This window comes from Scyliorhinus canicula, chromosome 1 (assembly GCF_902713615.1).
Source record: "Scyliorhinus canicula chromosome 1, sScyCan1.1, whole genome shotgun sequence".
Classification (NCBI taxonomy): domain Eukaryota; kingdom Metazoa; phylum Chordata; class Chondrichthyes; order Carcharhiniformes; family Scyliorhinidae; genus Scyliorhinus; species Scyliorhinus canicula.
The window spans coordinates 222,560,639-222,588,421 of NC_052146.1; the positions used below are offsets into that span (position 1 = coordinate 222,560,639).

The 27,783-nt window shown below is 44.6% G+C and overlaps 1 protein-coding gene across 1 annotated transcript in view; it reads right to left on the bottom strand.

Annotated features, from left to right (window-relative positions):
* The window catches only part of arid1b (AT rich interactive domain 1B (SWI1-like)), a 633,019-nt gene that overhangs the window by 189,594 nt on the left and 415,642 nt on the right, over window positions 1-27,783 (bottom strand). The window contains exons 5-7 of the mRNA XM_038808360.1: window positions 26,384-26,616; window positions 13,854-13,861; window positions 13,000-13,089 (exon numbers count right to left, since the gene is read on the bottom strand). Of these exons, the coding sequence (XP_038664288.1) occupies window positions 13,000-13,089; window positions 13,854-13,861; window positions 26,384-26,616 (331 nt within the window). The remainder of the gene's footprint in view (window positions 1-12,999; window positions 13,090-13,853; window positions 13,862-26,383; window positions 26,617-27,783) is intronic.

The window sequence follows — 27,783 nt, forward strand, 5'->3', positions numbered from 1 at the left end:
AACCACCATGCTACCGTGCTGCCCGAATCTAAGGATTACCCCCCAGTGCTAGCAAGACCTGGAATAGGAGAATAGTTTTGATCTTGCTCCAGGCTTGCTGATTTGTGGGACTCCTTTTTCCAAACAATATCGGGGATTCTAGGGGTTACGGTGGAACTGTGATCAATGGTGGCGATCTTTAGAGTTTCAGACTTGCTGGAGCTGAAGGAGAAGGTGGTAGGTGTTTTGGCCTTCGCTTCTCTAATAGCCTGTAGGTGGGTCTTGCTTGGGTGGAGGACTCTGGCTTTGGCTTGGTTCGGGACTAGGTGGATTGCCTGTACCTGGAGAAGATTCAGTATACCATGAGAGGATTGGTGGATGGGTTTTACTCAAGCTAGCGGCTGTTTGTTACCCTTTTCAAGGAGCTGGGTACAGTTAGGCATTGGGGCAGATGGAGGTGACAGGTTTGTAGGGTTTTCTTTTTTGTGGGGAATGTGGGGTGGGTTAGCCAAGTATGAGATAGGGCTAGATGGAAGGGTTGGTGTTGGGAGATTTTTTTTTGTGATATATGTAAAATTTGTTGGAATGGTTTTAATACTTTATACGTTATAAATTATAATTTTTGAATAAACTATTTTTAAAGAAAGGCATGACGGTGGATAGACAATGGTTAATATTTAAGAATGAACGCATGCATTGCAACAAATATATATTCCTTTCTGGTGCAAAGGTACCAATAGGAAAACCGGCCCAACTGCAGCTAACAGAAGAAATTAAGCATAGTATTAGATCCAAAGGGGAGTCATATAAAGTTGCCAGAAAAAGCAGCAAGCTGAGGATTGGGAACAGTTTAGAATTCAGCAAAGGAGGACAAAGAGATTGGTCAAGAAGGGAAAAAATAGCATGTGAGGATAAAGTTGCAAGGGACATAAAAGTGGACTATAAAAGCTTATAAGTACATAAAAAGAGTAGTAGTGAAGACAAATATAGGTCACTTACAGTCCAAAACATGACAACTTGTAATGGAGAACAAGGAAATAGCAGAGCAATTAAACAACTACTTTAGTTCGGTCTTCATGGAAGACACAAATAGCTTCCCAGAAATGCTACGGAACCAAGGGTCTAGTGAGAAGGTAGAATTGAAGGAAATTAGTATTAGCAAAAAAAAAAATAAAGTGCTGGAGAAATTACTAGGACTCAAAGCCAATAAATCCCCAGGGCTTGATAATCTACATCCCAGGGTGGGATGGGCCATGAAATAGTGGATGTGTTGCTTGTCATCGTCCTTCGAACAGTCCCGACAGATTGGAGGATGGCAAATGTAACCCCATCATTGGACAAAGTAAGGAGTGTAATATTCCGCAAGGGGCCAAGGGTGGAAATAATCATCTACCCGTGGTCCCTGCAGAGTACAAGCTTCTCCATTAGAGACGGGGGAACTCTAATTACCAATGTATAAAAGGTCGGCAGTAAAGCAACAACCTGGAGATAGGAATCCGACTGGGCTGTGTCTACCAGGCTATTGTAAAAAATGTAGTTCTTTGCTTTACAACCCTGATATTTTGTGCCGCCCAGTTCCCTATGCTTTACTCGAGAAAGTGGAGACTGAACTTTATCACACATCAAGGATCTTTATGCTACATTGGCCGGTGGCTGCACATTTACGAAATTGGACTTGAGCAACGTTTACTACAGTTGGAGCTAGGCAAGTCTTCACGTAAGTACGTCACAATCAATATGAACAAGGGCTCTATGGGTACACCCGGTTTCCGTTCAGAGTAACCTCACAGTCTTCCAGTGCATCATGGAGAATATCCTGCGCTAATTGCTATGCTTTGTGGTTTATTTAGACAAAGTACTAGTCACAGGAACCACAGAGCAAGAATATTTGCAGAACCTCGAGGTGGCGGTGAAGCGTTTTTCGGAGTATGGGGTCCACCTGCACCGCGTGAAGTGCATGTTTCACGTGAAATAAGTTGTATATTTGGGATATCAGGTGCCGAGAAAGTGAAAGCCATCAAAATGGTCCCAGCCCCATGAGATGCCACAGAGCTTCGCTCTTTTCTTGGAATGGTAGATTACTATGGGTGGCTCATCCCTAATTTGGAAACCGTCCAGGCCCCCCTTCACTTGCTCTTGAAGAAGGATTAGCCTTGAGAATGGTGCAAGGCTCAAGATGAGGTGTTTAAGAAGGTGAAATGCAGGGCAGCACGGCGACGCAGTGGTTCGCACTGTAGCCTACGGCACTGAGGACCCAGGTTTGAATTCCAGCTCTGGGTCACTTTCTGAGTGGAGTTTGCACATTCTCCCCGTGTCTGCATGGGTTTCACCTCCACAACCCAAAGATGTGCCTGTGAAGTGGATTGGCCACGCTAAATTGCCCTGTCATTGAAAAAAATAATAATTGGGTATTTTTTTAAAAAAAGAAAAAAAGTTAAACGCTGGTTGTCCTCTTCGGGGATGAGAAACATTTTGTCCCTTTGAAACATCATACGTCATGTGCGATGCATCACCGAATGGGATTGGGGCGGTTCTGTCTCATCGGATGGGCGATGGCCATGAATGTGTTTCCCTCACTGATGCTGGCTGCAACGGAGAGAAAATACGCTCCGACCGAGAAAGGACTGGCGGCTGTATTTGGTGTAAAAACTTGGGACTCTTCTGTGAAAATAAAGCGATCCCACCAACAGTTTCCGCAAGGATTCAGTGCTGGGCCTTGTTATTGGCTGCTTACAAACATGCTTTTGAGCACCACTCAGGGACCCAGACTGCGCATGCTGATGCAATGAGTGGGCTTCCTCTGCAGACCAATTCCACAGACCCCAGCAGACAAAGTGGCTGCTGTCCTGAATTTTATCGACTGCTTGCCCATCACTGCATTGTGTATTTGTGACTGTATGCAAACCAACCCCGTACTTGCCCAGGTGTGGCATCTGCTACTCCACGGGGGTCAGCATCGGCAGCTGAAAGGAGAGTCGATGGCTTTCTCCTCAAAGTTCTTGGAGCTGACTCTGGAAGGTGGTATCTCCTTGTGGGACACAAGGGTTTTGTTCCGGTGAAGGCCAGACCTTCACGATGGGCACCCTGACGATGCTGGCGAGAAGCTCAGTCTGGTGGTCAGGTTTGGACACGGATATCAAGATGTTGGTCAAACAGTGCTCCATCTGTCTCGACAATCAGAAGCTCCCCATGGTGGCACTTCTACATCCGCAGGGGCACCCCTTCATCCTTGGGAGTGGCCAGGGCGCACTTGCACTTGTGTACATGCTGATTTTGCCAGTCCATTCCTGGGTTCAATGTTTCCGACTCTGAAATGGAGTCGCAGACATCGGAGATCTTGAACACTGATTCAACAGTTCAGCTACCTCTTACCGATTGTCCACCACGGCATTCTGTCACTTTGTGACGCCCACACAAAGTGACTGGAGGTCCACAAGGTGGCAACAACCACCACCCTAGTTGAGCGATTGCACATTTCTTTTTTCACCCACGGAATTCCTGAGGTACTCATAACAATCAACTGGGCTTCTTTCACAAGTGAAGAATCTACTGCATTTGTGAAAAGCAACAGGATTCGGCATGTCAGCACTGTCCCATCCAGCATCGAATGGCTCGGCAGAGAGGGCTGTGCAGATGGTTAAATAGGGATTAAAGAAACAGGCTTCGGGCTCGATGGGCACCAGGCTGGCACGTTGTCTCTTCTCATATAGGACCACGCCGCACACAGTGACTGGGTGTCCCTTGCAATCAACATTAATGGGCCATTGGCTTCGTACACGACTGAGTTTGCTTATCCTGGACATCGGCGCAAAGGTGTGCCATAACCAAGTATTGCAAGGGCATTGCCCAATTCGTCTTAGACACTTAACACCCGACGACGCAGTGTTCTTTCGTAACTACAATGATGGTGCTCCCAGGCTCTCTGGGACTGTTGTCAGTCAAACAGTACTAGTCACTTCACACGTTCGGGCGTGGGGGTCAACTAATGAGCTGGCATTTGGATCACCTTCGCTCACGAAGGTTGCTCTCTTGTGAGGTTCATCGGAAGAATCCTGTCCGTTACTCTTGCTCCACTGCTGAACCAGCCTGCTATGACGCCTACAGTCTCTCTCGGCGCCAACATATCCGACGTTGTGACTTCCGACTCTGAAATGGAGTCGCAGACATTGGAGATCTTGAACACTGATTCAACAGTTCAGCTACCTCTTACCGATTGTCCACCACGGCATTCTGTCATATACAACGTTCACCGGCGCATCAGGTACATGATGACTTTCCAGAACCAGAGAGAGTCCGACGTCCTCTAACTGTTCCACCTTCTTCTCACAAGTCGTCGGGGGGGTGTTTCGGACTTCGGGGTAGGATTGTAATATCCAGCACTGGACCAACGGGGTGGGAATGATTATCTTCCAGGTGGTCCTTGCGGAGTATAAACTCCCCTGCTAGGGGCCAGGAGCTCTAATTACCAATGTATAAAAGATATCAGACTGTAAGGTACCGACCTGGAGAGAGGTCGGGAGCTACTAGGTTGTGTATGTACTGTTTTGTAATTAAATCTAGTTCTTTGCTTTCTTCGGTGTGGACTCCACGTGTCCTTATTAAAGGAAGTAACAGGGAATTACCGACCGGATAGCCCAACATCAGTAGTAGGAAAAATGCTCGAGTCTATTACAAAGGATGCAATAGCATAGAAGCCCCACAGTGTAGCAGGAGGCCATTTGGCCCATCGAATTACCACTGACCCTCCAAAGGAGCACCCTACCTAGGCCCAGTTCCCTGCCCAATCCCTGTACATCTCCCAGAGCACTGGGTGGAAACCCACACAGACACAGGGTGAATGTGCAAACTCCACACAGACAGTCACCCAAGGCTGGAATTGAACCCAGGTCTCTGGCGCTGTGAGGCAGTTCTTTTTAAAATAAATTTAGAGTACCCAATTTTTTTTTCCAATTAAGGGGAAATTTAGCATGGCCAATCCACCTACCCTATACATCTTTGGGTTGTGGGGATGAGACACAAGCAGACTTGGGAAAATGTGCGAACTCTGCACATAATGACCCGGGGCTGGGATCGAACCCAGGTCCTCTGTGCCCTGAGGCAGCAGTGCTAACTACTGTGCCTCCCCTGTGAGGCAGCAGCGCTAACCACTGTGCCACCCCTTAAAAACATATCAACAGGATTAGACAAAATCAACATGGACTTATGAAAGAAAAATCATATTTGACAAACCTACTGGAGGCTTTGAGGACGTAACTAGGAGAATATATGAAATGAAATGAAATGAAAATCGCTTATTGTCACAAGTAGGCTTCAAATGAAGTTACTGTGAAAAGCACCTAGTCACCACATTCCAGCGCCTGTTCGGGAGGCTGGTATGGGAATTGAACCTGCGCTGCTGACCTGCCTTGGTCTGCTTTCAAAGCCAGTTATTTAGCCCCCTGTGCTAAACCAGTCCCATGCCTTTTTTATAGGGAGAACCAGTGGATGTGGATGTGGTGTATTTCAATTTTCAAGATTATGATTCAAAATTAAAGCACATGAGATTGGGGGATATTGGCATGGATTAATTGGTCACAAATGGGAAACAGAGTAGGAATAAATGGGTCTCTTTTGGAATGGCAGCCGCTGACTAGTGGTGTTCTGCAGGGGTCAGTGTTGGGACCACAACTATTTACGATGTACATTAACGACTGTGAAGAAAGTAATGAGGACATTGTTGCTAAGTTTGCAGATAATACAAAAATATGTAGAGGGACAGGTAGTGTTGAGGAAGCGGGGAGGCTGCAGAAGTACTTGGACAGGCTAGGACTCAATGGGGTTAAGACAGAGATAGATATGTTCTTGATCAATAAGGGGACCAGGGGTTATGGGGAGAAGGCTGGAGAATGGGGATGAGAAACATATCAGCCATGATCGAATGGCAAAGCAGACTCGATGGGCTGTGTGGCCCAATTCCGCTCCTATATCTTATGATTTCAAAGTGAATAAGACGAGTTGATGCACTATAATGAAGCTATCCACATGGTATGAAAAACAGAGTGGCAGAGTATTATTTAATAGTGATAGATTGGGGAATGTTGATGTACAAAGGAATCAGGGGATCACTGTGCAACAGTCACCAAAAGCAAGCATACAGGCGCAGCAAGCAGTTAGGAAGGCAAATTACATGTTGGCCTTTATTGCAAGAGGACTTGTGCACATGAGCAAGGGTGTCTTACTGCAGCTGTACAGGGCCCAGGTGAGACCACACCTGGAGTGTGGAGTTTTGTTCTCCTTGCCTAAGATAGGATATACTTGCAGCTAGGTTTCACCAGACGGATTCGTGATGGCAGGTTTGTTGCATGAGGGCATATTAGGTTGATGTTATGGGCCAAGGTTTAGAGAACCCCAAAGTGTATATGGAGATCACCTGACCCACAACTTTAAATAAATTTTGGTTATGGAGAGTACCCGGGCCTACTTTACAGGTGTGTGCAACAGAGTGTTAAAGTACTTTTAAATGAAAACAATGTTTATTTATGAAACCAGTTAACACTTTATAAACCCACAGTAAACATCTTAACTATCAACAGCAATCCTCCCCACAGATACAATATTCTATAAGTAAACCTTAATCTTTCCTTATTAACATCCATAAGACAAAAGCCCCTTTTTAACTCAGAAATCAGGGGCGGGATTCTCTAGCGAGCAGTTAGCACTTTGAAATCACCCAATTGATCTGGAGACAGTATTTAGTTTGCAGAGAGAGATCCTTATACAGCTCCTTGCTTTGCCTACAGCTATCAGCTCTCAAAACAAAACTAAACACACCCTGCAGCTGTGAGCCCAAAGCGAAAGTAAAAGCAGACAGACAGCCAACTCCACCCACTCTCTGACATCACTGCAGCTCTCTAATAAACACCCATTTCTTAAACGTACACCCACTACAGCTATTCGATAAACACCCATTTCTTAAAGGTACTCTCACATGAGAGTCGACTAGGCCTGCATTCATTGGAGTTTAGGGGAATGAGAGGGGAATGAGAGAGGATCTCGTTAAAAGGTATAAAACTTGTGCAGGTTGCCCAAGATTGGGGGGGGGGGGGGGGGGCTCCATAGGTACAACATTTCTAGTTTGGTGGGGAGAGTGAAAGCTGATCTGGCAAGGTAGGATGGTCTCCCTCTGTCATTGGCGGGTGTGGTACAGTCGGTTAAAACGAATGTGCTGCTGCGATTCCTATTTACTTTTCAATGCCTGCCAATTTTCCTGCCAAAGGCATTTTTTTTTAGAGAGATTGAAGGGATGATTACCTCGTTCATATGGGGAGGGAAGGTAGCCAGAATTAAAAAGGTACTACTACACAGAGGAAGACAGGCAGGGGTTTGGGGTCTTCCAAACCTGATGCATTATTACTGGGCGGCGAATGTGGAGAAGGTACGGAGCTGGGTCAGAGGGGTTGACTCCTATGGGTCAGAATGGAGGAGAGTTTGTGTACGGGGTCGGGATTGAGGGCGCTAGCGACAGCGCCGCTCCCGATGACCCCGTGGAGATATTCAGGGAGTCCAGTAGTAATAGCTCCGTTGAGAATTTGGAGGCAGTTTCGACAGCACTTCGGGTTGGGGGCAGGGTCAAGGGAAATGCCGATTCGGGGGGAAACCATAGATTTGAGCCAGAGAAGTGGGATGGAAATTTCGGAGATGGGAGGAGAAAGAAAATAGAACACTAAAAGATTTATTTCTTGGGGGTCGTTTTGCAGGATTGAAGGAGCTGGGAGCAAAGTATGGGCTGGAGCAGGGGGGAACTATTTAGATACATGCAGGTTCGAGACTTTGTCAGAAAGGAGATACAGATCTTTCCAGTAGAGCCGGCTTCCACATTGCTGGAGAAGGTGCAGACGACAGGGGGACTGGAGAAGGGGGTAGTATCGGCGGTTTACGGGGCTATTTGGAGGAGGAGAAGGCGCCACTAGAAGGGATCAAGGCAAAGTGGGAGGAAGAGTTGGGAGAGGGTATGGAGGAGGGGTTCTGGTGTGAGGTGCTCCGGGGAGTGAACGCCTCCACCTCGTGTGCGCGGTTGGGGCTGATACAGCTGAAGGTGGTGTACAGAGTGCACCTTACAAGGGCGAGGATGAGCCGGCTCTTTGAGAGGGTAGAAGATGTGTGTGAAGGTTGCGCGGGAGGCCCCGCAAACCACGTTCATATGTTTTGGTCCTGTCCAAAGCTGGAGGATTACTGGAAGGTGTTTAGGATAATCTCTAAAGTGGTGCACGTGAAACTGGACCCGGGGCCCTCGGGAGGCCACATTCGGGGTGTCGGACCAGCTAGGGTTGGAAACGGGCGCAGAGGCAGATGTTGTAGCCTTCGCCTCGTTGATCGCCCGAAGGCGGATCCTGTTAGGTTGGAGATCAACCTCTCCACCCTGTGCCCTGGCGTGGCGGGGGAACCTGCTGGAATTCTTAACAGTTGAAAAGGTCAAATTTGAACTGAGTGGAAGGATGGAGGGGTTCTACAATTCTATAATATCTACAATAAGGGGCTGATTTAGCTCACTGGGCTAAATCGCTGGCTTTTAAAGCAGACCAAGCAGGCCAGCAGCACGGTTCGATTTCCGTATCAGCCTCCCGGACAGGCGCCGGAATGTGGCGACTAGGGGCTTTTCACAGTAACTTCATTGAAGCCTACTCGTGACAATAAGCGATTTTCATTTCATTTTCATTTCAATTCATGGGCATTATTCATTATGCACTTTCGAGAATTGGATCACATCGAACATAATGGGGCTGGGAGAGTTGGGGGGAGGGAAACTGTATGTGTTAATGGTGACTATGGGTGATTCCTAATTCCTTCCTGTCATTTGTTTATATTAACATGCGGCCAATGTCTGGGGTTTAGTGGGAGGAGGGGATCATTGTTATTGATATGGAGATTGACATTAGATTCGTTGCTGATTATTGGTTGTTGCTGGGTGTAAATTTGGGAGAAAATGTGGAAAAAGGAGGAAATAAAAAAATATTTTAAAAAACGTATAAAACTCAGATAGGGGTGGTCAGACTGGATACAGGGATGATTTTTTTCCCCCCGGTTTGGGAGCTGGGGGTCTAGAACAAGGTGTCAGTCTCAGTAAATAGGGTAGGCTATTTAGAAGAGATGAGGAGAAATTTCCCCACAAGAGGGTGGTGAACCTGTGGAATTCTCTACCACAGAAGGCTATGGAGGCCAAATCAATAGACTGTAAAGACACCAAGGATCATGAGGAGAGAGCAGGAGTAGGGCGTTGAAATAGAGGATGAGCCATTATCATACTGAATGGTGGACCAGGCTCGAGGGGCCAAATGGCCTACTCCTATTTTCAATGTTTCTGTGGACAGTGTGTGATACATGAAAATGATCAGAGATTGAGTTATCAGTGGCAGTAATGATGGAAATAGCAAGGCCGAATGAGATGACAAGATCGAGGAATGGCTGCGAATATCACAAGTGTTTATATGGAGGGAGAGATTTAGGGAGAAAATGAGGGGTAGTAAAGTCAGAGGAGAGAGAACAAGAATATTTGAGATGGAGTTTGAAATCACTGATAAGACGTTATTCAGTACAGAGGCAGTCAGTGGTAGGAAAGCAAAAAAGATAACTCAGTGAGAAATGTGGAGTGATAGTTGGGTGGGAAAGATAAAACAAGGATTCTAAACAAAGTTATGAAGGCTGGAGCAAGGTGGAATGCTCAATGGAGAAGTTGCCCGAGGGGTAGGGAGGTAGGTCAAGGTTAGAGAAAGGGGCTATACCACAACCGCAATGATTTGAGCACAGCAAATAGCACAAGGTATAGCCAGGCAATGAAGTTTTATTAAGACCAACGCTGTTATTAAATTTCAAGCATGAATCGGTCAAGGTCAGGTTGTTAATGCAATTGCCCCGAATAAGCTCATGGATGACAAGGGCTTTATGTGAACATACATCCTGTGGGGGGATGTGGAGATAGCTGATTTAATAATCTTTAATAATTTTATTGTCACAAGTAGGCTCACATTAACACTGCAATGAAGTTATGTGAAAAGCCCCATGTCGCCACATTCGGCGACTATTCGGGTACACAGAGGGAGAATTCAGAATGTCCAAATTATATAACAGCACGTCTTTCGGACTTGTGGGAGGAAACCGGAGCACCAGAGGAAACCCACGCAGACACAGGGAGAACGTGCAGACTCCGCACTGACAGTGACCCAAGCTGGGACTCAGACCTTGGATCCTGGCGCTGCGAAGCAACAGTACTAACCAGTGTCACCGTGGCAGAATCCACAAGGTCAGAACTGAGATTAAAGAGTGGGACACAAAAGAGTTTTGGCAAGATTAGAGAATAGAATGGAACAATCAGAGTTGTGTTCATTAGAAGATATGTGGTATTTGCCGCAGTCAGTCTTTTGGAGGATGTAAAGAGGCACAGATGGAAGCTGTAGGGTTACTTAAAAAGGAGTCATGCCTCAAGATATAACGGGAAAAGCAATGAATATTGACAAACTGGGATTTCTGAACATAGTGTACACTAAGGGTGCAGAACAGAAAGGAGCCATGATTGAGGAAAAGGACTAGCTAAGGATGGCATTAGTGAACTAGATGAGTTTTTATGACAATCGGACATGGGAGTTTTAGAAGATGAAGGAGGGTATCTCATGGTTTCATGGTCATCATTAGACTTTTAATTCCAGATTTTTATTGAATTCAATCAAATTTCACCATCTGCTATGGTGGAATTTCGATCCAAGGTCCCCAGAGCATTACCCTGGATTACTAGTCCGTGAGATACGGCTGTGCCACTGCCTCCAGCCCTCTTTCTCCTTCATGTCCTTATCCAGTTTATTTTTGAAAGAGTTGATTGTATCTGCTAGTGCACCTGCTGCTCACAAACTTTATTTTCCATGCTTTGTGCGTTACACACATGCACTAAAACCTAATTTAGACCTTCTTATATTCTCTCTTAACCTAACCCTCATATAATACCTGACTATTTCTTGCTCTAGTACTGTCAGTGTTTCCTAATTCTTTGTGCACCGTAATCTTCTTTCTAATACCGCACACCACCCTGTCAAATTAGTTTAAATCCACTCCAACAGCACTAGCAAACTGCCTCACAATTATATTAGTCCTTTTGAAGCATGGATTATTTGCTGTGAATTTTCAACATTCTGGTACCTGCTTGGAAGAATTTATGGTTCTCAAGAGATTATCGCATCTCAAGGGCAGGGAGGTAAAGAATATCAAAACATTTGTGAAGCAAACAGTTCTTATTCATTCCAAATGACCAAAAAATCTGTAAAACCTTGCAAATCATACCTCCTGCACATTTTGCACAAGACTTTCTAAATATTGAGGCAATCTAGTTAGAAGTTAAATTTTGGACAATCATCATGATGATCTTTGATTTTTATTTCACAAGCTTTCCAAAGTGACCGTGTCAACCTTTACAAGTGCGAGAAAGTGACACTAGCATTTCTTCCATCCTCACAGTGGCAACATAATTCATATTTTAAAGTAAATGCACAGAATATTAACATTAAATTCATTAAGTCTGAATAACATTACATACATCTACAGTGGTGTTGTGTTAGGTACACTGGTATAACACTGGCTGCAACTGGATGCAGCTTATATCAAACAAATACTCCAGACCTTGAAGTTAGTTCAATCAGCATAGCACAGTTCTCTGTGCTAACCACACTAACTTAAGTGTGGTTACTCTGTCTGACTGAACCAGACTAGCTCTTAGCCACGTGGTGGAGGTGTGAGATTGTAACAACACCCTTGACTGACTCTTAGATGTTCATCAGTGGAAAGAGGCAGAGTGTGAGTGCCTTGTGTCTTTTATAGTCAGATCCCACCCCCGAGTGTCCTGCTGGTCATGTCCTGTTCGCTGTGTCCATTAGCTGCTGGTCTGTGTATCATTATGTGTGTGTCTGTATATCATGACAGGTGGTAGAAAAAAACATAACAAATTCAAGGCCTAGTCATTTCTGATGAACAGTCTGATGTTAACCTTCAGTTTACAAACAGAAACAGAACTGAAGGGAGAAAACTAGAATTACAGTTCATGGAACAGTGGTGGAAGTAGATTAATAGGAAAATTTGAGAAAAGAATTGGGTAAATACATGAAAAGAGAGACAATTGCAGGGCTATGGGAGCATGGGACTAATTAAGTTTTTTTTTCCAAGGAGCAGGCAAGTGCGCAATGGGCCCAATGCCCTTCCCTTGTACCATAAGATTCTATGAACACATTGATTTTGATCAAGCTGGTGAGGTTTGCATTTCTGTGGCCTACAATGGTATTAGAACATAAAAAGGTAATAAAATTGTCATTTTGTGTTTAAATGGATGGTTGGCTGCGATTGCTAATGTTAGACACTTCCAGAATTTGAAAAACAGTATCAAACATGCAAACCTTTTAGATCATCAACAGAACACCATGACTGGAGAGCTTCCGAGAAATTTCCTCCATTATATTATACTATATTCAGCTTCACAAATATACAGAAAAAAAGTTTTATTGGAAAATTGTGCCAGATTGTGAAAATTGTGATTTAGAACTTGGAAAGCAAGTGCTTCCAATTTGGCAAGATTAAAAAGCATTTATCATGTCTCAAAGTTAATTACTTTCAGGTGTAGTAGTTGTTGCTGTGCAAACGATGGTTTATTTGTACACTGACTCTTAATTTTGCTTTATCTCATCCGTGTGGTCCACCAAGATGTAGGCTACAATTTATTTTATTTATTTCAAAACTGAAAAAATCTGTTGTCACACTGAAAAAATTCAACTGGCCTTGCCAAAGTGCTAATTTGTAAAATGCAGGTGTTCCATAGTTGCCAACTTGCTGTTAAGCTTTGCCCAAGGTGATATATTTTTCTTCAAAATGAAAAAAACATGTTTGCTGTTTATTATATGCACTGCCTGACTGGATATGTTAGGTAGTTTAAATTAATGCTGTCTTAATTTAGTCAATCAATTGAAAGGAGCTGCTGCCATTTAAAACAGAAATCACATTAAAGCAACCAACCTCGATCTTGAGACATAGGTGACTGACTCATGACGGGATGAGAGCTGGCATCTGATTGGCTATTGGGAGGTTGAGCTGGCATCTGAGTTCCTGCATGTGAAGAAGGTACAAATAAATGCAACAATATTGTAGTTTATTAGCTGCATAAGGAAAGATAAAAGAAAATCTATAATTACTGATTAGAATTTTCTAGGAAGCAAAAAATAGTCACTTAATATAATGTAAACTGCAGTTCTTCCTCTTATGTTTTCTGAGGTGGAAAACCCCTTCTCTGAAGTAGCACAGATTAAGATATGAACTTTCTTGGAAGTTACCATTTATTTGCAAGTTTGTGTCACTAAACTGATTCACATCTCCTTCCACAGCAGAATCACAGGTCAAAGATATATTAACCTACTACTAAGTCACCATGAATGAATAAAGGCTTCAGAAAAAAATGAAAGTAAGGAAAGACGCATACACTAAGTACACGGACAGCAGGAGAGAGTATGACTTTGGAATCTAAAACACAATTTCTAAATTTTCAGATGACTCCAAATTTGGAGGGGGTCGTCAATACTATGGGGAATATGACAAGGCGATTTCAACAACTTGTAGAATGAACATAGATAATAATTGGCAAACAGATTTCAACAGACGAAAATGTGCATTATTACATTTTAGCATGAAAAATAAAGTTGCATGTTACTTAGCAAAAAGAGGAGAAAAGGGATCTGGGAGTGCAAATACACATCACTAAATGTAGTGGCACAGGTTGACAAGACACAAAACACGCAGCTTTAATTTCTGGAGGGATTTAATTGAAAAATAAACAATTTATGCTGAACTTGTATCAAACATCAGTTAAACCACACCTGGAGTACTATGAACCATTAGGGAACGATATTATAAAACAGAGATAGAGACACTGGAAAGGTGCAAATGAATTAAAAAGGCAAACTCAGAAATACAGGAATGTGCCTATCAGGATAGGATGAACAAGCTGGGTCTCTTTAACTTGAAAGAAGGTGGAAGAAGGGTGACTTAAAGAGGTCTTTAAAATTCTGAAAGGTTTTGATAGAGTAGACACAAAGAATATTTCCACTTGCGGGGAAGAACAAAACTTGAGGCGATCAATCTAAGATAGTAACCAAGAAATCCAATAGGAAAATCAGAAAATCTTCACCCAAGGAGTGGCAGGAATATGAAACTCACTACCATAAGTACTGGCCAACGTCAGTACCTTTGCATTCAACAGAAAAGGCCACAAGTTCTGATATTTCCTCCCCAAATCCCTCGGGCTCTCTTTCCTCCATTAATACACTCCTTAAAATTTACCATTTTGATCAAGCTTTCGGTCATCTGCCTTAATATTTGCTTTTTAAAATTAATTTACTGGATGTGACTATTGCTGGTGAGACCAGCATTATATGCCCATCTCCAATTTCCACAAGGTGGTGGTAAGCAACTTTCTTAAATCACCGCAGTCAGTGTGTGATGCAGGTACACCCACAACTCCAAAACCTAGGACTTGGCTCTTCCCTCTGCAATGGGATCCTCGACTTTCTGACCAATAGACCACAATCAGTTAGAAATAAACAACAACCCCTCCTCTACGATAGCCCTAAATACCGGGGCCCCACAAGGGTGCGTACTTAGCCCCCACTATACTCCCTATACACACACGACTGTGTGGTAAAATTTGGCTCCAACTCCATCTGCACATTTGCTGATGTCCCGACCGTAGTGGGTCGGATCTCAATAATGATGAGTCAGAGTACAGGAAGGAGATAGAGAACTTAGTGGTGTGGTGTAACAACAACAATCCCTCCCTCAACGTCAGCAATACTAAGTAGTTGCTCATTGAATTCAGGAAGCCAAAGGTTGTACACATCCCTGTCTGCATCAATGGTGCCAAGGTGGGGATGGTTGACAGCTTCAAATTCCAAGATGTGCACATCACCAACAATCTGTCCTGGTCCACCCACGTCAACAATAAGACCAAGAAAGCACAACAGCACCTATACTTCCTCAGGAACCTAAGGAAATTTGGCATGTCCACATTGATTCTTACCAATTTTACAGATGCACCATAGGAAGCATCCTATCTGGTTGTATCACAGCCTGGTCTGGCAACTGCTCGGCCCAAGACCGTAAGAAACTACAGAGATTCGTGAACACAGCCCAGTCCATCACGCAAAACCGCCTTACATCCATTGACTCTGTCTACACCTCCCGCTGCCTTGGGAAAGGGGACAGCATAATCAAAGATTCCTCCCACCCTGCTTATTCTCGCTTCTAACCTCTTCCAACGGGCAGGAGGTACAAAAATCTGAGAACACCCACAAACAGGTTCAATGACAGTTTCTTCCCCGTTGTTACCAGACTTCTGAATGACCCTCTTGTGTAATGAACTGATTTCTGCGCACATCTTCTCTACAGAGTAGTACTACACTCTGTTTGCTTCACCTGATGCCTGTGTCTATGTATTTACATTGTGTATTTATGTAGGTCCTATGTTTATTCATGCATGGAACGATCTGTCTGGACTGTACGCAGTCAATATTTTTCACTGTACCTCGGTACACATGACAATGAATCAAATCAGGAGCGACAGTGAAGGAATGGCAATATATTTTCAAGTCAGGATATTGAGAGGCTTTGAGGAGAACTTCCAGGTGTGGTGTTCCCAGGAGTGGGTTTGGAAGGTGATGTCTAAGGAGCCTTGGTGAGTTTCTGCAGTGAATCTTGTAGATGGTACAGCTGACACTGAGCATTGGTGGGGAGGGAGTGATTATTTGCGGATGGGGTGCCAATCAAGTGGCCTGCTTTGTCCTGGATAGTGTCGAACCTCTTGAGCTTTGTTGGAGCTCCACTCATCCAGGCAAGCGGGGAGCATTCCATCAGACTCCTGACTTGTGCCTTGTAGATGGTGGACAGATGTAGGGGAGTCAGGAGATGAGTTACTCGCCGCAGGATTCCTAGCCTATAGAACAGTACAGCACAGAACAGGCCCTTCGGCCCTCGATGTTGTGCCGAGCAATGATCACCCTACTCAAACCCACATATCCACCCTATACCCCGTAACCCAACCCCCCTTAACCTTACTTTTTAGGACACTACGGGCAAATTTAGCATGGCCAATCCACTAACCCGCACATCTTTGGACTGTGGGAGGAAACCGGAGCACCCAGAGGAAACCCACGCACACACGGGGAGGACGTGCAGACTCCACACCGACAGTGACCCAGCCGGGATTCGAACCTGGGACCCTGGAGCTGTGAAGCATTTATGCTAACCACCATGCTACCGTGCTGCCCAATCTGTCTGCTATGACCTGCTCTTGTTGCCACAGTGCTTAATGGCTAATCCAGTTCAGTATCTGGTCAATGACAACCCTCAGGATGCTGATAATGGGGGGTTCAGCTATGGTAATGCCGGTGAATGTCAAGGGCAATGGTTAGATTCTCTCTTGTTTGAGATGACACTGCCCGGCACTTGCGTGGAGCGGCACAAAAATAGATGGGACAGTAAGTTGCAACGCGGAAATAAGAACCTTACAATATAGAAAGGTTAGAAGAGTGAGCCAAAATGTGACAGATGGAGTTTAACATGGATAAGTGTGACGGCACGGTGGCACAGTGGTTAGCATTGCTGCCTACGGCGCTGAGGACCCGGGTTCGAATCCCGGCCTTGGGTCACTGATCCGTGTGGAGTTTGCACATTCACCCCGTGTCTGCGTGGGTTTCGCCCCCACAACCCAAAGATGTGCAGGGTAGTGGATTGGCCACGCTAAATTGCCCCTTAATTGGAAAAAATAATTGGGTACTCTAAATTTAAAAAAAAATAAAAATAAAAACATGGATAAGTGTGAAGTCATGCATTTTGTCGGAACAATGGAAAGGCAACTTACTATCTAAATGGGGAAGAGATTTCGGGGTGTTCCGTTGCAAGGGATCTGGGGGGTCCTCATACATGAGTCACAGAAAACTAGCATGCAGATGCAGCAGATAATAAAGAAATCAAATGGATTGTTGCCATTTATAGCTAACGGAATAGAGTATAAAGATTGGGACATGTTGTTGGAACTATACAAGGCATTGGCAAAATCACACCTTTACTATTGTGCACAGTTTTGGTCCCTTATTTGAGGAAGGATCTCGTGGCATTAGAGGCAGTTTAGAGGTGGTTCACTAGGTTGATTCCAGAGATGAGGGGTTGTCGAATGAGGAGAGATTGAACAGTTAGGCCTAAACTCTCTAGATTTTGGAAGAATGAGGGAAGATCAAATTGAGATATACAAGATGATAAAAGGTATTGATAAAGTAGACATGGAGTGGATGCTTTCTCTTATAGGGGATTCTAGAACGAGATGGCACAGTCTTAGGATAAGAGGTAGCAAATTTAAAACAGAGTTGAGGAGAAACTACTTCTTCAAAGGGTTGTAAATCTGTGGAATTCGCTACCCTAAAGTGCGGCGGATTTTGGGACAGTGAGTAAATTTAAGGAGGAGTTAGAGACTTTTTAATTGGTAGTGGGTGAAACGGTTTATGGAAAACAGGCAGGACGGTGGAGTTAAGAGCCGGATAGATCAGCCATGAGGCGGTGTATTTAGAACATAGAACAGTACAGCAACAGACACAGGCCATTCGGCCCTCATGTTGTGCCGAGCCTAGAATCACCCTAGCTCAACCCACGTATCCACCCTATACCCGTAACCCAACACAGGCCCCCCCCCCCCCCCCCCCCCCCCCCCCCCCCCCCCCCCCCCCCCCCCCCCCCCCCCCCCCCCCCCCTAGCCTTACTTTTATTAGGACACTACGGGCAATTGAACTGTGAAACAGGCTCGAGAGGCTAAATTGCCTACTCCTGCTTCGAGTTCATGTGTTCTAAGACCTCTGGCTGATTCACCATCTAGCACTTGGTCTGTGGCACTCTAGGTAACAGCACCCCAAGCAACAAATATGGTGCTCATGATCAATAAGGGAATTTTTTGACCAAGATGAAGATCAGGGTTTACGGGGAGAAGGCAGGAGAATGGGGATGTGGGACGCATCAGCCATGATCAAATGGCAGAACTGATTTGATGGGCCGAATGGCCTAATTATTCACCTATATCTTATGAATGTTACTTTCCACAAGTCAGCCCTAACTTGGACATTATCAGGTCTTCCTGCATTTGGATTTGGCCGAAGTACAGGCATTGACCCTTCGCAGCACTTCACCATAATCCTTCATCCATCCCCATCCAACTCTTCCTCCCACTTGCCCTTAATCCCTTCCATGGACTCCTTATCCTCTTCCATAATCCTGCTGTAGATCGCTGAGACGACCCCACCCTCCAACCCCCCAACAACCGACAGCACCTCGAGGATGGTGCCAACAGGAAGCTCGGGAAAACCGTTCTTGCAAAATTCCTCACCTGGATACACCTGAAGCCCTCCTCACACTGGAGCCCATACCTCACCCACAGCTCCTCCAAACTTGCAAATCGCCCGTCCAGATATAAATCCTTCATTTATTTTACCTCCTTTCTCCTTCCATTCACGGAACTTCCCATCCATCCTCTCTGGCTCAAACCCGTGATTCCCTCTTATCGGCATCACCCTCGACCCTGGCTTCAACTTGAAGTGCTGCCAAAATTTCCCCAATTCTTCAGCATGGCTACCACTACAGGATTAACCGAACACCTCCCCGGGGAGAAGGATAGCGACCCTTTACGAGAACATGCCTTCATCTGAACCAACAGAGCCTCCATCTTCTTACTCCAGCCCTACACCTTCTCTGCATTTGCTGCCTAGTAATAGTGCAACAAATTCATTTTGACTACCTGCACCCAGCCAGCCAATGACAAAGGGAGACTGTCCTACCTTCCCAAAACCTCCCCATCAGGCCCTGAATTTAGCTTCCGAAGGTGTGCCCAGTCCCGCGCCACTTGTACCCCAAACACCTAAAGTGAGTTGTCGCTACCCGAAATGGCAACCCCTCCACTCCCACCTTGCACCTGGGGAAGACACCATAAAATACTCACTCTTTCCTAAATTCAATTTATACCCCAAAAACGCCCCAAATTTTCCTAGCAACCCCATTATGTCCCCCACTGATGAGCCCCAGTCTGAAATGTACAGCAGCAGATCATCTGAGTACAGAGACACCCTATGCTCCACCCCACCATTCACTATCCCCCTCCATAGGTCCGAACCTCTCAGTGCAATAGCTAAGGGCTCAACCGCCAACGTAAACAGAAATGGTAACATGGGCATCCCTGCCTCATTCCTTGGAATACTGGCAAGTACTTTCAAATTTGTGTCATTTGTCAGCATACATGCTGTTGAATCCTTGTTTAACAATTTTCACCCAAGCCACAAATTTCGAACCCAATTCAAACTTCTGCAGCACAGCATACAAATAATTCCATTCTGTCAACTGCCTTCTTTGCATCTAATGCCACCACCACCTCTAACTCCCTTCCCTCTGCCGGTGAAAGCACCACATTCAGCAGCCACTGCATGTTTCTACGACAACTGCCTGCCCTTGACGAAATCCGGTCTGATCCGCCCCCACACCTTCCGAAGACACCCCTCCAGCTTCACCGCAAGACCTTCGCCAGCATCATAGCATCCAAGTTAAGTAGAGAAATGCGCCGATACAACCCACCTCCACCGGATCCTTCTCCTTTTTAAGTAACAATGAAATTGATGCCTGCCTCAATGTCTCCGGCAACTCTCCCTTTACCATCGCATCCTCAAACATTTCCACCATCAGCGGCACCAACTTACCCGTAAACTTCTTATAAAACTCCACCGGGAACCCATCCGGCCCCAGTGCCTTGCCCGACTGCATCTTCCCTATCGCTGCCTGCACTTATAATAATAATCTTTATTGTCACAAGTAGGGTTACATTGCAATGAAGTTACTGGTTCCTCCAATCGGGCCCTCTCCTCCTCTCCCATCTCTGGCCACTCCAGAAACTCCCTCATCTCCGACTCATCCTCTGATGGCTCCGAATTATTCAGGCCCCTATAAAAACCCTCAAACACCTTATCCACTGCTTTGGCGCCACCATCACCCCATCCATTCCATCCCCCGATCTCCCTCGCTGCTGCCTGCCGACGGAGCTGGCCCGCCAGCAATTGACTGGCCTCTCACCATACTGTACACAACCCCCCAAGCTCACCTCAAACTGTCGAATACCTTCCCCGTGGACAGGAGATCAAACTTCACCTGTACCGCCTTCCTCCTCACCAATAGCCTCGGCTCTGGAATCTCATATTTTCCATAAATCTCCAAAATCTCCTCTATAAGACCATAAGACATAGGAGCAGAATTAGGCCACTTGGCCCATCGAGTCTGCTCCGCCATTCAATCATGGCTGATATTTTCTCATCCCCATTCTCTTTCCTTCTCTCCAGAAACCCTGATCCCCTATCAGCCGCTGCCTTCAGCCATTTCTTGATATCACGTGGAGTGATCTGAATTGTCTTATGACGGACATCTGTGATGTTGGGGGGCCTCCGGAGCAAGCCTAGATGGATCAACCACTCAGAACATCTGGCTGAAGATTATTGCAAATGCTTCAGCTTTCTCTTTTATGTGCTGGGTACCTCCATCATTGAGGATGGAGGTAGTTATGAAGCCTCCTCCCCCAAGAAGTTGTTTAATTGTCCACCACTATTCATGGCTGGGTGTGGCTAAACTGCAAAGCTCAGTTCTGATCCATTGGCTATGGGATTGCTTAACTATATCTATTCCATGCTGCCTCTGCTGTTTGGCAAGCTACTAGTCCTTTATTGCAGCTTCACCAGGTTAACATCTCATTTTTAGATGTGCCTCATGCTACTTCTGGCATTCCCTCCTGCACTCTTCATTGATCCACGGCTGATCCCCTGGCTTGGTGGTAATGGGATACATGCTGGGCCATGAGGTTACAGATTGTGGTCGAGTACAATTCTGCTTCTGTTGATGGCCCACAGCGCCTCATGGTTGCGCAGTCTTAAATGGCTAGATCAGTTCGGAATCTCCCAATTGGACACAGTGGTAGTGCCCACACAACATAATGGAAGGTATCCCTAATATGAAGATGGGACTTATCTCCACAAGGATTGTGCAGTAATCCTTCCCACCGATAGCCAGGACAGATGCACTTGCAACAGGCAGGGTTGGTGAGGAGGTGGTCAGGTAGGTTTTCCTTCTGCGGGGGCAGTAAAAATAATGCTCTTTGCCCATGTACGTACCCAGAGCTGGCTGGACTAACATCCCGAATCTGACCCTTCTCTTGTATAGGGCCCGGCCTTGCATAGTTAAATTCGAACCTGCGCTTTGCCATGTCTGCCTCAATGTCCTGGCAGACTCTTATGTTATGTCCCGCTCAGTTGCACATCTTCATCTGTCGAGCCCAACGAAGGATCCTTCTCGGTCCTAGTATTTGTGCAGCTTGGCCATTATCAACCTCGGCTGCTCTCCGGCTCTGGGCATTGGCGGAGGGACCTGTGAACCCGGTCGTTCTCCGGCAGTTGGGGATTTTGAGGGGCTGGTTTAGCACACTGGGCTAAATCGCTGGCTTTTAAAGCAGACCAGGCAAGCCATCAGCATGGTTCGATTCACGTACCAGCCTCCCCGAACAGGCGCTGGAATGTGGCGACTAGGGGCTTTTCACAGTAACTTCATTGAAGCCCTACTCGTGACAATAAGCAATTTTCATTTTTCATTTCATTTCAAGCTGTCCCTCCCAAACAGGTTGTCCAGCATTGGCTGGACATAGTCGGTTGGGTCCCTGCCCTCGATCCCCTCTGGCAGGTCCACTATCCGAATGTTCTGCCTCCTCGACAGATTCTCTTGGCCCTCAACTTTCTCTTTCAGGCTCCTCTGGATCGCCACCAGCCTTTGATCTTGGCCTCCAGGGCACGATTTGATCACCATGATCAGTTGATGAGTTTTCCAGCTCTTGTATCGTGCTCCCCTGAGCTTCCAGTTTCCTCCCCACGTCGTCCTGTGCCGTCTGCACGACGCAAGCGCACTCCACCACCTTGACTGTCACCTTTTCTCAGCCTTGATGTAGTCTTTCATTGCATTTAGGTCGGGGGGGGTTGTCGTCTTTTGGGTCGTCGGTCTCCCTCTTCGGGGTAGGCTGGGGGACCCGTCGCCTTGTAGGTCTGCCGACCTGCTTGTTCGCCACTCCTGCCCCTTGCTCAAATTATGGTGCCCCTGTGTCCTCTCAAGCTGCTGCTTCCTGGCAGTTCAAACTAATGTTGTAGGTGCGGGATTTAAAAAAAAACTTAGAGTAAAAATCATGGACAAGTTGGGTCGAAGGTCCTGTTTCCATGCTGTAACCCTCTATGACTCTATGAGAAAGCAGGCATTCAGTGTCAAGGAGCACAGAGGGAGTCCGGTGGGAGACTAGAAACCAACTTTGTACCGAGATTCTCACAGAGCGTGAAGTACATACTTTTCAGCATGGGAGTGGCAGCCACCTCAACTTGCACACTTGTGGACTCAAACATGATGCAGCATCTGAAGGCTCGGTTTCCAGCGCAGCATAAAAAGAAGCCACCGAATGCATAGATGTTGCAGTGGAAATTTAGGCTTCTGTCATGAAAGTTCTGTATGCTGTCTGATAGCTGCAGATACCAGTGTCCAAATGTATTTTGCAGGGTGCAAAAGAAGTCCAGCAACCTGGCCTCCAAACGAGCTGTTTGCGGTCTCGCTGGTGGCAATGACTATGCCCTCATGGTGCTGAGGTTATGCAGGATGCAGACCACCAGGAATCTTGTTACCCTCTCTGCCAGTATTACAGGGCTCCATCAGAGGGGCAAAGCCAGTTGAAATGTTGTTTCCGCCTGCCAACAGTCTGCTCCATCACATTTCATTGTACGCATGCAGCCCCACGTGTGTACATTGTCAACCATCAACAAAAATCAACAACCATGTGGTCAATGAGCTGCCTCGTCACCCAAGTTGGCACATACTGCTGCAGTTGCTCAAATGCAGATGGCACAGTGGACTGGCGCAGAATTAAGGCATCGTGACTGCTGCCAGGATACCTTGCACTGACCTGCATAATTTGTTGTGTATGGTCACACATTAACTGGATTTAAAGGAGTGAAGCCCCTTTCAGTTTGCAGAACATCCCAGGGTTGACATGTAATACCTGCAAAGTGATATGTGCAATCAATGGCACTCTGCATTGTCGGGATGGCCCGATCCAAACAAACTCTATGCTAGCTCCGCCTGTTGCCCTTGTACAAATGAGAAACATAGCCAGCTTTCTTTGTATATGGAGCCTCACTGACTTCCCTCAGATGAAGATGTGTGTAGAGATCAGTTCATTCCAAAAGAGGGTCATTCAGATGTCTAGTAACAGCGGGGAAGAAGCTGTCATTGATCCACTACCCACAGGCTCATGTCAGGAGTGTGAGGGAATATTCCCCACTTGTCTGAATGAACAGAACTCCAACAAAACTCAAGAAGCTTGACATTATCTAGGATTTGCTCCTCATCCACCATTTTAAATGTTTATTCCCTCCACCCCTTGCACAGAGTGGCAGCAGTGTGTAAAATGTACATCATGCACTATAGCAACTTAAAAAGCCTCTCCTTCAACAGCATCTTCCAAACCTGTGCCATCTCCACCACCTGGAAGGGCACAGACAGTTGACAAATGAGACCACCTACAACCTCACCTCCAAATCATACACCACCCTGACTTGGAACTATTTAGCCATTCCTTCAATGTCACTTGATCAAAATCCTGGAACCTCCCTTTATAACTCTCTTTTAGGTGAACCTACACCAGATAAACTGCAGTGGTTCAAGAAAGCATCTCATCACCACCCTCTCAACAAATGTTGCCCTTGCCAGCGACATGCACCCGCTCCATTACAAATAAAAACGCAGACTTTCAAACCTATAAATGTCAAGTCATGCTTTAATGAGAACTTCCCTCCCTTAGGGTTGACATTGATTTTGAAAAAAAAGAGATGTGGCACTTTTCACTGTTGTTGATAATTCTCTTGATGGTAGTTTCCTTGTGCTATTGCAGTGCTTTTAATTAATTTAAAAAATATATTTTAGTACCACGATCTTTTGGAAGTTAGTTTTTAAAGATTTGCCTCTTAAAGCTTGAAGGTCAGATTCCGAGTGTCTTAGAGTTTTTAGAGTTCAGTGTCTTGAGGACAAAAAGCAGCAAGTCATAGTAAATGGTCATTTTTCAGACTGGAGGATAGAAGACAGTGGTGTTCTCCAAGAATCTCGGTTTTGATTTATTTATAAATGACCTGTGTATTAGAATACAGAGTATAATTTCAAAGTCTTCCAATGATGCCAAACTTAGAGGTGTAGCAAACAGCTACAAAACTGATTGCAACGGGCAAGAGACAGGCGAACAGAAAGTGGCAGATGCAATTTAATAGAGAAGTATAAGGTGATGCATTTTGATAGAAGGGATGAGAAGAGGCTATGCAGCCTTAACGGCACTGTTTCTAAAGAGTGTGAATGGACAAGGGACTGGGGATTCATGTACATTGATCTTTGAAGGTGGCAGGACATATTGAAAGATTAGTTAGCGAAGTGTATGGAATCTTGACACCAGACTCCTGAAGCAACTGCTCTACTCAGAACACAGTTGTGGTAGGGAACTTTCCTGGAGGATAGTAGAAAGACTTTAAGGGAATCTTCAAAGCATGCTCGAAGAGGTCAAACAAACCCTTTGACTCATGGGAGACCCTGGCTTGTGACTGACTTTGTCAAGATCGTGCAGTGGTGAAGTTGAGGTTGTTGGAAGGAGTGCACAAACCTCCGATCAACCCATTTACCCAGCCCTTTAAGCACCACTTTGCCTTGCACGTGACAGAATCTGCAGATTTATCAGCCATCTCAGAATGCATTGAACTAAATTGGATGCAAATCATTCTTAATCCCGAGTGACCTTCAAAGAAAGTGGAGGATGGTGCTGGGAAGTAGGTAGTGTTGAATCTGGTCTTCTGAATGAAGTAGGGTCAATGGAATGTGTTACAGTAGTTCATCTAATTAACAGTAGCCATAACATATTCAGTTTGGAGTATTATAGAAGGAGACCAGAAAATATCAAAATAAAATAGTTAAATAGGAACAGCTACAGTGATTTAAGAAGTGACCTTGTACAGGTTAAGTAAGGACAAACAGTATTAGATCAATGGAAGGAATTCAGAGCAGAGATACGTCACACCCAACTAGGCATATTCCTTTGAAAGAAAAAGGTAGACAAAGGAAGACAAAGAAAATCAAAGTTAAAACAAAACAGAAAAAGGCAGCTAATGACATTTGGTCTCAGGGTGTCATGTAAAAGATAAATGCGTATTAAGGTCCAGCGTTTCAAATTATTCGGTTTGTTAAAAAATGCTGCAATAAATATCAAATAGAATCTGCACTAATATTTTTAAGGTTCAATAAATTTATCATTTTGGAAAAATCATATGCTTTTTTGAGTGTTAAGTATGATTTTGTAATAAATTCTCAAGACTCCAGTAAAAGATTTCTACCTTTAAAGCACTAAATGCAGTCTAATTTGGCATGAATTAAATCACTAACATTTCTGTGAGAACATCAAGCACATTGTAAAAACAGACGGCAGGAAAACTTATAACTATAAAAACAGGCATTAAAAACTGAATGGATGCATTTTTAGAAGTAAGACTAAGAAAAAAGAAAACACAGGGTGGGGGAGCAGAGGGGTTCTTGGTGTACAGATCATTAAAGGTGGTAGCATAAGCAGATAAGGTATTGGGAAAACAACAATCTTTGGCGTTTTATTTAGAGGCACCTGAATGCAATAGGAAGGAAGTAATATCGACACATCAATCATGCTGCGGTTTGGGAGCATTGTATACAGTTTTGTGCATTCCATACAGGAAGGATGCAAAAGAAATTGTACACTGTGCATTTACCTCGGATTTTACTTGGATGATTTTGAGCTAGAGGAGAGAGTCGGGAAGTTTTTTTGGTACAGGTGAAAAAGTTGAGTGGTCTGATGTATGTCTTCAAGATTATACAGAATTATTATAACGTTAACAGAGATATAACATGTCCCCTAGTTGGTAAACTGGTGAAGAAATGGCACAAAATTAAGATATTCATAAAAATGGATTTAAGTTTAAAAATTTACTTGGAATATGTCAAGATTGTGTAATTTTGTTTTGAAAGAAACGGTTGCTGGAAAACAGTCCAGACATTCTTTGAAAGAGAATTTAGATAGCTGTATGAAAAAGAGAAATATGAAAACAAGCAGGAGAGTGAGATTGAACTAGGTGGGTGGATCATGTGGAGAAAAACAATGCACAAACTTAATGAGCCAAATGGCCTGTTTCTGTGTAATAAGATTCTATCATTGTAGACCATTTACCCAAAGGAAATATAAAGTTACCTGGTACACCTGCTGGGGAGAGTGGGTCCAGACCTGGACTGGTTGCTTCCAACAGGAGAACCAACAGGGGACGGGGAAGGACCCCGGATACCAGTGAGGTGAGGGGAAGCATGAGGGGAGAAGGGAGATTGTGCAGGATTACTCTGTTCTCCTTGACCACTTGAGGATCCTGAAGCACTAACTCCAGAACTTAGTGTACCTTCTGTCCCCGTTGGCAAGTCATCAATGGATCCAGATAAATCCTAGCCAAAAGATAAAAGTCACAATTAGGTGCTTATTTATATAATAATATGATGCATGAACTTCAATTACCCAACAGTAGATGAGAAATTGCATGTTCAGTGAAGACCTTACTACTCCAGTGACCTTTTACATGATCACAGTAAAGTGCCAGGTCCTTTACAAAAATTGGATCTTTTGAATTTATTTCCAATAAATTACTGAGATACTTATTTACTGTTTCTCAATGAAAAGAATGAATAAAACATTTTGCTGTAGGTTATTATACCCGTGATGTTATAGCTCAAACACAATGGTAGTAAGGTCAAGACAAGTGAAACCAAGTTTTTTTAATTGCTTGCCGGATTTGAAATTCTATTTAGGCTGTTTAAATCCACAACCCATACACCATGCCGTGGGCCATCTTCAGTAAAGTAAATGAATAATAAAACAATTGTGGAATCAGATTTCATTCCATAATCATTTAATTCGTCTAATTCTCAAACTTGACAAAATTATTCAGAAACAATATCACTGTTTAAATTCAGAAATCTAAACTTTGACCTGTGAGGATATCAACGTTTTTATCCAATGAAATGCAACAGGACATTCTCATCCCCATTGAAATGCAATTATTAGATGTTATAACATAGAACTGTACAGCACAGTACAGACCCTTTGGCCCACGATGTTGTGCCGAACTAGTCTGAAACTAAGATCAAGGAAAAACTCAACTGCTCACTGGAGTAGCAAAAGACCAGCTACATTTGCAGAACAAACACAACTCAAATCACAATTCTCATCTTGATTTACTAAAGGCCACATGTTAAATTTCTACATATTTTTGAAAAACAGGGATTGTGGGAATTCAATATATTGGGCACAAGTCAATTCCCAGCCTGCTATTGTGTCAGATACTTCATCTGAACTATAAATATCAACAGTCAGGTTTCATGTTCAGTCCTTGAGTCTTCATTACGCTGGCCAAGAAAGCCAAGTGCTGAACATCATTAGCACAGATTAAGCAGTTCAAGATCTTTACCCTGCATACTGCACATGACTCCATAACTTCTATATGCTGTAAATAGTATAGCAAAATTTTGTATTCTGAAGATGGAACAGGACCTGTTTAGTAGTAACAGGGAGTCTTACGACTATGAGTGCAGCTTGTGAAAAATCCATCAATCAAG